Source organism: Oryzias melastigma, linkage group LG6 (genome assembly GCF_002922805.2).
Source record: "Oryzias melastigma strain HK-1 linkage group LG6, ASM292280v2, whole genome shotgun sequence".
Lineage (NCBI taxonomy): Eukaryota > Metazoa > Chordata > Actinopteri > Beloniformes > Adrianichthyidae > Oryzias > Oryzias melastigma.
In genome coordinates, this window is record NC_050517.1 from 16132057 (window position 1) to 16142353 (window position 10297).

At 38.0% G+C, this 10297-nt stretch overlaps 1 protein-coding gene across 1 annotated transcript in view; it reads right to left on the bottom strand.

Moving 5' to 3' along the window:
• Positions 1-8916, bottom strand: part of LOC112151844 (neuroplastin) — a 15482-nt gene extending 6566 nt beyond the window's left edge. The window contains exons 1-2 of the mRNA XM_036212134.1: positions 8521-8916; positions 1730-2088 (exon numbers count right to left, since the gene is read on the bottom strand). Of these exons, the coding sequence (XP_036068027.1) occupies positions 1730-2088; positions 8521-8611 (450 nt within the window). The 5' untranslated portion in view covers positions 8612-8916. The remainder of the gene's footprint in view (positions 1-1729; positions 2089-8520) is intronic.
• Positions 8917-10297: the final 1381 nt, after the last annotated feature.

The window sequence follows — 10297 nt, forward strand, 5'->3', positions numbered from 1 at the left end:
CAGACTGGCGACCTGTCCAGGGTGAACCCCGCCTTTGCCCATCAGTAGCCGGGTTAGGCTCCGGCACCCCCGCGACCCCGAAAGGGACGAAGCGGTCAGGAAGATGGATGGATAAATCTCTATTTCATTTATTACTGCAATTCAGCAGAGGAGGAAAATATTTGGTCCTGACAAAAAATGAACATGACAGTGTTATGGAAATGTTTTTTTAATTTTATTTTACTGAACGTTGATTGAAGTTTTGAATTTAAAATGCCCTTCACTTGCACTTGGGCTTTTGTTAGGCATTTTATGTTACAGCCTTTTATTGTTAAGAAAGTTTATCTCAATACAATGTTACAAAATAAAGTATTTCTGATGAAAACTATTAATTTTGTCATTCTTGTTTTCATAATTAATGTAGAACTACTAAATTCCACGAACCACATTTTTTTTCCTTAAAAAAAGGCCAAATGTAAATTTGCGATTAATCGCGAGTTAACTCTGGACAAAATGCGATTAATCGCGATTAAGAATTTTAATCGCCTGACAGCTCTACTAAAGACGTGATATGTACATATACTTCAATATTTTTAATGCAATCAATGACCTGAAAGGCTGAGGGCTATAAACTTGAGGCCCAGAATATTTAAGCTGTAAATGAATGCATGTTAACCTTACTTTTATAATATTGCATATTGCAAATATTCAACATTAATGGGTTAATATCCAGTCTCTCTGGGGTGCAGAAATCTGGTTTTGAAAAGTTTAATCCGAGACTTTTACAGCCCTTTTTTTCTATACTCTCCATTATCTGTTACCTGATTAAAAAAAAAAATAAAACAACTTAATGTAAAAGTTTACATACACACGTCTTAATAACTTGTACTTTCCAGAAGTTCAAGTTTCTTTGTAGAGATTTTTTCAAAGAATTAGGAGATATAGATTTCCCTTAAAGCTATTTGGATATACACAATATTTTAAAAATACCAATAATTAAATCATAGTAATGAGACAAACTTCGATGTTTCAGAGATAAATCTGATAAATCTTAACCTCTTAAAACCCAAGCTCTTATTTGATGCGTCCTTTGTTATTTCTCTTCATTATTTGAGGTTTAACAAGTTAAAACAGATTCAACGTCTTCTTAAACAATCCATTTTCAAAAGTACAAAATTTATTCTGCAGAGACATACTACCTCAACTTAGCTTACAAACATAATCAATCTGCTTAGAAGAGTTTGAGTTTCTATCTTTTGGGAGCTTTTTTATTTTATTTATGCACAAGGTTTATTTTTCTCCATTTGGATGTTGGGAGTTAATGTCTTATATAATTTAACACACTTATTAAAATCCTGCTTAAAAAAAAAAAAATCTTCTTTTCTTTCTGGTAAATGGCAAAAAGTTGCATGTTTTTTACCGACAGAAACAAACATCTTAACAATTACCAAATGACAGAACTTTTGATGAGCAAATATTAGTAGTAAAAAAGTCAGGCAGATTAAATAAATGTGGAGAAGATAACTAAAACATGAAAAATGAAGCTGAATTCTAAAAGACTATATCTGAAAGGAAAATTTTTGGGACAAGCAGAGACTGTCTTATATGAGCAGGAGGCGTCAGGGAATTTCCTTTTCTAGGTGTGCTTGGGAGGAGGGTACCTACAGAGGAAGACTGCGGTCCTCTGGGGGGGTCTAAGGAAGCAGGTCCACACGGGTGATGGGGATTGGGGAGGGGCTGTCCGCTAAACTGACCACTCACTTTGCAGCACAGTGACTGTGGCCTGAGCTCGGATCCAAGTGGTGGCTGGGTTTTGGTGGAGGTCGTTTCGCCGCGGGTCATTGCTGGCCCGGCACTCATAGGTCCCGGCGTCATCCAGCGTGAGGCGCGTGACTCCCAGTACGCTTACCGAGTTGACGCCGTACGCGGTGCTGATCGACACCCGCCGCTTGCGGGCGCCGTCCCACAGCTGCCGAAATGAGTCGGCTCGGTTTATCTCAGAGTACCACCACTGGATTTCTGGGGTCGGGTTCCCCACTACGTCACAGTACAGCTCAAAGGTGTCGCCTGTGAGCTTAGTCTCAGAGAGGGGGGACTTGACAAAGCCGGCTGGTGGAGGCGGACCACAAAAGCAGCAGGTGGAGAAAAAAGAAAAGAAAAAAGGATAGGATGGAGAGGCAAGAACATAAAAGATTAAATAAAAGAAACAGACAAACAATAGAAAACAGAACAGAAAACAAATCCAACAGAAATTAAAAACACATTTAAGACTTTTTTTTTGTTTAAAAATATTTCTAAAAAAAATTGTCTAAAACAACAAGAATATTAAAATTTGAAAGTATTTAATTTAAAAACATCTATCAATATTGTTTAAAATCAAACAAAACACATGAAATATGATGAAAAACAAAGCAATCCCAAATGAAAGCGGTGTGAAACAGGATGATCAAAAAGGATCATTTACATTTGCATAAAGGGATGGGATGATGTTCTTCCATTCATTCTGCTGGGACTTCCCTGCTAAGCTGCTCTGACTGTCAAATGAATGGCATCTTATGAATTTACACCATTCCAGCGCAGCACTGAAATGCAGGACGTCCTCTCTGTGACCTTGTCGTTTTCAGACCATTGTGTGTGAAAACATTATTAGAGCTCCGCAACCCTCATTAGGATTAATAGTCAGCAATGGGACCCGTCAGTGGGGGTTGTTGATGTTAACCATCTAAAAACACAAATGAATAAAAAAAATAAATAATTTGTTAAAGCTGCACAGAAAAGGGAGGAGAAGGAAGACGTAGGAAAGGCCTATAGAAACCATAGAGCGCATGCAATCGAGAGATTTAGATGAGCGGTCCAGCTCTTGGTCTCTGGGGAGAGTGTGGGCGCGCGGTGATAGACCCCCCTCCGTTTCCATAGAAGCATGTTTTTGCGATAAAGCAAAAAATTATGCTAAAACAGCCACTAAATAAGGCATACCGAACTGAAACCAACAAATATTTTTACATTTCTGGTATTAAAGGTCTGCTGTAAAGCTAAAAAATTAATTTTTTTTAGGGTAGAGCATAAATTGTAAATTATGATCACAGAAACAGCATAATGAGAGTCAAAAACATCAGCATGGAAGTGCTGAGACATGACTTATGCCACAGAGGATGGGACAGATGTGTGCTGAGGAATCATTCCTGTCCCTTCACGCTGCAGCTCTGTGCACAACGTGTGGACAACTCTGCCATGTCCTGCTTTTATTTATCAAGCTCATGTTTATTCATGTCTTTATGTATTATGTTGCTAAGGTGAAAATTACTATGCTTATCAGATCTTTTTAAGTATAATCCTGAAAAATGCGCACAAAATAATTCCATTTGTGTAACAAAAAAAACAATGTTCGTTGTTTAATGTGTTTTTCTTCATCTAGAACTTGGGCCCAATCCGAATTATTCTCTTCTCCCTTCTCCTCCATTTGAAGAGGCAGTTTAAGTGCAAGTGTGTCCGGGATATTTTTTCTTTTATATTTCACCCTCCAAACGGAGGGGTACAAAGTCCTCCGTCACGAGGGTAAACGCGTCGCGCTGAGAAGTACTTTTCTTCATGTGGGTGCACTCTGGAGCACAGACATTTGCATTTAAATGCAAGTAAGGACTTTTTACTGTAGCATGACTTTTTAAAGTTATAAAACTGCAGTTATGCATGTTCAAGTGCCGGAAGCTCCGCACTAACGCTAACGGTCCAGCGATTATTGGTGACGTCATCAACGAAAGTGACGTCGGAAATATGAGACAATTTTTTTCATAACTCTCCGTTTGGAGGGATAAATGGAGGGGAAAGGAGAAGGGAAGTTCATTACAAATTTGACTTTGAGTTGTCTGCTCCCACTTCCCATCATCTACTTGCTTGAACTCTATCCCTCCAGCTTACAGCCCTTCACAGCTGTAACCTAACATTAAGGGAGCAACAAAAGCGGTGAGCAATATTGGAGCTATGCAGCAGTACAGCTTTGAGCCAGATGCAGCTCAGACGAGGAAAACAAATACCTATTTGTCTGCAAGTGGATGTATCGGAATGGAGTGGAGCAGGGAACTTGTGGCCCACTATTTAAAAAAAAAAAAAAAACATTTTTTGTCTGCTCCTGACTCAACGATTTGAATAAAGAAATACTCAGAAATGCAATTTTAATCTTAATTCTCTTCATATACGTCATCCATGATAACAAAAATGCGTCAAGAACATGTTATAATACAAAATTTGACTGGAGTGGGTCTTTAATAACATGTTTTGGTCCAGCTTGTCGTAAATCCACTGATTAAGCCACAAAGATTGCATAAGGTCTAAGTTAAAAAGCATGTCTGTCTTTTTTTTAACGTCAATTATAACTCAAATCACAGACGCATCAATTCATTTCTGCTAAAAAGACAGAAATGTACATTAGAAGTTTTGAAATCCTAAAAACACACAAAAAAATCCTCATTTTAGGATTTTTTTTTCACATTTTCTCATCTTTTCTAATTTTCTGCTTATTCTGTTTTTGCCTCAGTAAAAAAAAAGCTAGAAATCTACATTCCATTGGTATTTAAATGCACCAATAGAAGCAGTAGTTTAATTAACTTGCTATCACCAGAGGAAACATCTTACTAATGGACATTATTGATACTTAGGGGTTTAACCAGTTTGAATAACCACAAATAAACAGACTGCAGGATTTTAAAGCGGCGCTGCTTCAAACTCCTACAGTGATCAGGTTTGAACCGCTTCCTACTTTACATCTGAATGTTATTTATGGAACTCCACAAAGAGAAAAGCAGGGACAGCTGGACTGTGTGCGGCGCTTTGAGGAAAGCGTGTCAAAGACATTTCATTAACACATCAGGAAATTGTGTCAACTATAAAAAAAAAAAAAGGACGAGATGCACCTCCTTCACAGAATTTGCCCTCAAACATGTTCTTATTTAGTCTCAAGCAGTTTAGTTGGAGCAGCACTCACATTTTTATTTATTTATTCAGTTGTTTTGTTTCCATGTAGTTACAGCTAGCTATCACTAAAGACTTTTATGTTGTGTACATGTTTTAAACATGTTTAGAGATAATTTATTGACCTTTTATGCTAGAAATTAGAAAAAACCCAAACAGAGTATATGCTGCACCAATTGTAAAATTATGCTGGATTTATTTTATAATAATCATCTCAAAATCTACATTTTGATGTAAGCAAAGTTTTAAACTAAGCTGTGAGCTTTTGCTGTTTCAATTAGGATCATTTTGGATAATGAAGTTCATGCTGGCAAACAAACCAGACAGCAGTTGGCTTTTAATATTAATAAGTGTGTGTTTGCAGGTCTTTCCTCTGCATTTTTGGGTGAACATTTGAAAATCTGTACTTTCAAGGACAACATTTAAGATTACAGTCTTTTTTTTTATTCATAACTCGAAATGCAACTTTGAATTTGCGTCTCTCGCATGATTCAGCGCAGCAACGCCAACTGATTTTTCTGTGCAATAAAATATGGTTTGAGTTAAACTTAATCAGCAGAGACTTTGCTGCAGTTCCAGGAGTGAGATCTTTTTTGAATTTGGGTCACCAGGGAGCTTTTGAAGACTGTAAGCCTGAGAGATGTCTTCTAAACCAGAGGATTGATGTAAAAATAACATAAATGCTAATTAGAGCTGAAACGCAAGATTAATGCTAAGATATGAATTTGCACCAAAAGAGTATGAACAAAGAGTGATGAACATCTTGACACTGCAAAATTTCATGATCATCACTATCATTATTTGACATGTCTTTATACTTTCACTTTACATTTTCTTAATTTTGAAATACAGTAAACAGATATCGTCATAAAGTCAGTATTTTAATCTAGTTATTTGCATATTTTAAAATGATATGAACTTTTATTAATTTTAGCTGGCTGTTAATTAAAATATCTGTAAAGAGCAGCTTTAAACATCTACATCTTGTAAAAACTTGTATCAAGGATCACTATAGTCAACAGTTATGAGAGACAGGTCAGAGGAATGTGTCCTGCTTGTTTTTCCAAATATGACCTTGCGGCTCCTTTTTGGCAAAGCTCACCTGATCCTCAGCAGCAGGTAAGCTGGAGGTCAACATCCCTGGTCTCCTGGATATTACTTTTTTATGTGCAACTTCTTCCCACCTAAGAAGATTTCAAAATAACTAAAGATCAAACCCACAATGAAAAGCAATCCAAGTTTTGCTCTTCTTAAAGATCCACCCCAATTATCCTCTGATCCCAGCGGTCTTTTAAAGATGATTATGCAATTTTTAGCCAAAATCAATCATAGTTTCTGCAGAGGGACAGTCTCTCACTTCCCATCACCAATCCATTTACATTCTCTCATGCTAACTTACAGTCCCTCTCACCCCCAAGCAAACATTAGCAGTGCAACAAAAATGGCGAGCAATTTTAGACGAGGAAAATGGTGGATCTAGTCATCTACAAGTGTGCCCCAGTGTCACCTGTATACATATTTTTCCAATGGAATTTTATTTTTCTGCTCCTGATTCACTTTGATTTTAATAAAGAAACACTCAGAAATACAATTTAATCTTAATTTTCCTTATACATGTCCTGAATCATATGAAAAATTTGCATTAAAAAAACAATATCCATAGGTCTTTAAGGATTGGATGGTAAATAATTTGAATGTTAGATTTGGTAAAAAGAAAAATATATTTACAAAATGATTAAATAAACTTTTCAAATAGCATCCTTGTTGATACTAATTTTCTTTTAAAGCAGCCTGCATGTAAAGTGAACATAATGGTATGATAGGCACTGCAAAGGATGCACATGCCTTTTGCACATATTCACTTCACCATTGAAAAACCTGGTTTTCGCATTGGAAGATTTACAGTGTTAATACATGTGTTGCGGTAATTTCTGGGATAACTTATACTTTGATTTAATTTCAGAACAAGATATAGTAGACTAAGTGGACATTTGTGAGCCAACGGCAGGTTTCTCATGACTTTGGATCAATTTTACAACTTCGTAAAAGAATCGAGGTAAATTAGGTCCCCAAAACCAGCTCCTAAACATTGAGGAAACTTGATGAAATGCACGAAATTCAGAGTTGGAAACTCGAGTCCCACGCATCGACAAAATGTGTTAATGAGCGCGGTAAAGACTCAAGCCTTTAACACCAATTCACTGCACTCAGTAGACATAAAGCATCTAATTACATTAACTGAATGATCTTCTAAAAAAATATTACGTTGCCAAATCACTTGAATAATGTCCAGTGACAGTTTGGTGGTGTTTTAAGCACAAATGGGGAACATACAATACCTAAAATTACAAAAAAAAAAGCCTTGATATTTATACCTTTGATTATTAATATGTCCCATTTTCTACCCCCCCAAAAAAGGGAAATGTAAAATATTAATAATTTGCTTACTTTTATGCCAATTGAGTCATTTTATATATTTTTGTGTTGAAAATTTGAAGCCCTATGATTTGTTGTTACCAAATTTTGTCCCTGAGCATTAGAAAAATAGTGCCCTGTGGTGCCTAGGAATACCCAGTATTGACAGATTCACTTGGATCAAAAACAACAACAAATACTGCCTAGAAAGTCTAAAATAAAACATGCACCTTAGTTTAGCTTAAGCCAGTTAAAGGAGAGTGGACTTTGTCAGGCTCTCTCTGTGGATGTCATGGTGAGAGTGCAAAATAAACATGTTTCATCTTTCAGAGAAGCTTCTCCTGCAAGCTCCAGCAAACCTTGTATGGAAATCCTCCTCCTCACAGAGAAGGAGAAGGTTAGTCTGCCCTAATCTCGTTGGTGGGGATGAGTCTTAGAGAGGAGCGGACTCCCAAGCATGTCAGGAGATCAATGTGCTTCTGCAGTGCAGCATGTCTCAGCAAAGAGTTAACACGTTCAGTGTTGCAGGAGGACATTAAAGCCCAGCGCAGCATATCTGCTCTATAAATAGCAGCATGCAGCAAAATGGACTGATGCTATTTCCAGAGCTCCTGAAGTCCTTACATCTCATTTACAAAATAAAAGCCGCACATTCCAGCTTGATGCGCAGCCTCTCCGCCTGCAGCAGCAGCAGCAGGAGGAAGAGGAGGAGGAGGAGAGCACCTGCCATGGATGCTGATGGGAAGATTATTTTTAATAACTTCAGTGTGCACCTATTTGGCAAACTAAAGCGCGGGACTTGTCCTTTCCTGCCTGATCCACTCAGTATTCCAGTCCACGCGTCAAAGGACATTTTAGGGACACCGTCCAGGCCTCGCTGCTGGCCCACTTCATCCCGGCGAAAACAGATTGCAGTGCGTTAATCATTCATTGACCATCACGCAGACTTTATTTTTTAATTATTTTGGAGGCTGACAGGCCTGAAGCGGTTCTCCGGGATTATCTGACTGCTCAGCTGGTTAACTGTTTTTCTAACGGCCGCAGTCATTAAAAAATCCTCATTCCAACGCGGAAGCTGGTTCAAAACGCCTTTATCTGGCTCTGCATTTTGATATTATTTGATTTTTTAAAATTCTATAATAATAAAATTGTATTCCCTACCGTTCTGGGAGAGGACGGGCTGCAGCATCATTGCTCCGAATATCGCCACAGACAGGAGCATGACCGCGGCTCTTCGCTGGCCAGGTATCATGTTCGGAGGCGGCGGTGGACGGCGGTCCGCTGACCTGGACGGGATATGGTGGTGCGGGACGGATTCTCCGAGGCTCCGGACACTTCTCCCCCCACTCCAGAGACGGGAGGTGTCGCTGGGTAGATTAGCGGGAGATGCCGCTGACTACCTGTGCTGCTCTGCTGCCAGCCCGGTGCGGAGAGGGAACCACCTTTTTCCTTTTTTTCCTCCTCAAAACCAATGGTGAGACCTGAAATCCCGCGAGATCTTGAAGACGCTCAGAGACAAGCCGGTGCCTCTCACACAACGTCCAATCACAAAATGGAGCAAAAAGTGGGAAAAAAATATTTTTAAAAGAAAATAAATGATTTTATCTTAATTAGTTATTAGAAAATTAATTTAGAAAATTTTAAATAATTTCTTTGATAACTTAAACAATTAAAATTCTAAACGAGAAGTTGTTTTTCAAGCGCTTACACATGATTATCTCCACCTGTTCACAAGCAAGCACTATTTTGATCAGGTGTGCAACCACTGTGACCCACTCCAATGAAAATCGGGTTTTTAACATATTCGTATTGGACTTTTCTCATGATGGAAGACATATTTTAAGAAAATTAGGCTCAAAATTGCATATCTGAGTTTTTCATTAATTCAATTGTGAATCTGGAGCAAAAAAAGAAAAATAGCTTATTTGTGACAGAAAATATATGGACCCATCCACCTTCAAACACATTGAGGTGTACAGTTGGAAAGCTCAAATTTTGTTCTCCATTTATGTTGCAAGCACTGCTAATGTTAGGTTGGGGTTGTGAGGGACTGCAAGCTAGCAGTAAAGAGTGGGGATGATGATGGGAAATGAGTGCAGGCTTACTATTCACTAACAGTCCCACCCACAACTCAGATATGAATTTCAAATGAACTCGTGCTCCACAGAAAATATGTCCTAGAAAACGATTTTTGATTTTGGCTAAAAACAACAATATCATAATTAAAAGACCACTGGAAACACAAGATCAAAAGATGACTGGAGAGGGCCTTTTACGATTAAAGAAGTATATTTGCACAAACTGGTAATATTTCTGGAATTCCTCTTGTTCTAATTAAAGAGCAAAGGATTCTCATGATGGAGTACATGAAAATTAAGCTCAAAATTTTATTTGAGTATATCTTTATTCAAATTGTGAATCAGGAGGAGAAAAAAAATTGCCATTTGAAAAGGAGCTTTTTTCTGATGTACAAAGAAACGCTAGAGAGCCACAAGCTCCCCGCTCTGAGTTTTCAGCATCTGACAGGGAAAACTTGGGTGGGGTTGCGCAGGACTATGGTCACAACTCAAGGGTGAATTTCTGAGGAACAATTGCAGTGTTACAGAAATTATGTCCTAGAAAACAGCAAAGGTTTTTTATTTTTTATTTTGGCCAAAAATTAAAAAGACCACTGGGATCTCATTTGAAATAGATCAAAAGATGATGAGGGTGAGTCTTTAAAGACTAAGTAACTGTGCTGTGGGACATGGTGAGCATCACGGTAGATGAAGTCACAGAAAGAGAAGGAAGGGAGAAGTAATTTTAAGAAATTAAAGACAAAATTAAAAAAGACACAGATAAGCATGATAGTAAAGGCTATACAATTATCTGACAGCAGAGGGATGCTCCTGTGACAACAGCTGCACAGATAACTTTAGAAGTGTACACTTCTAAATTG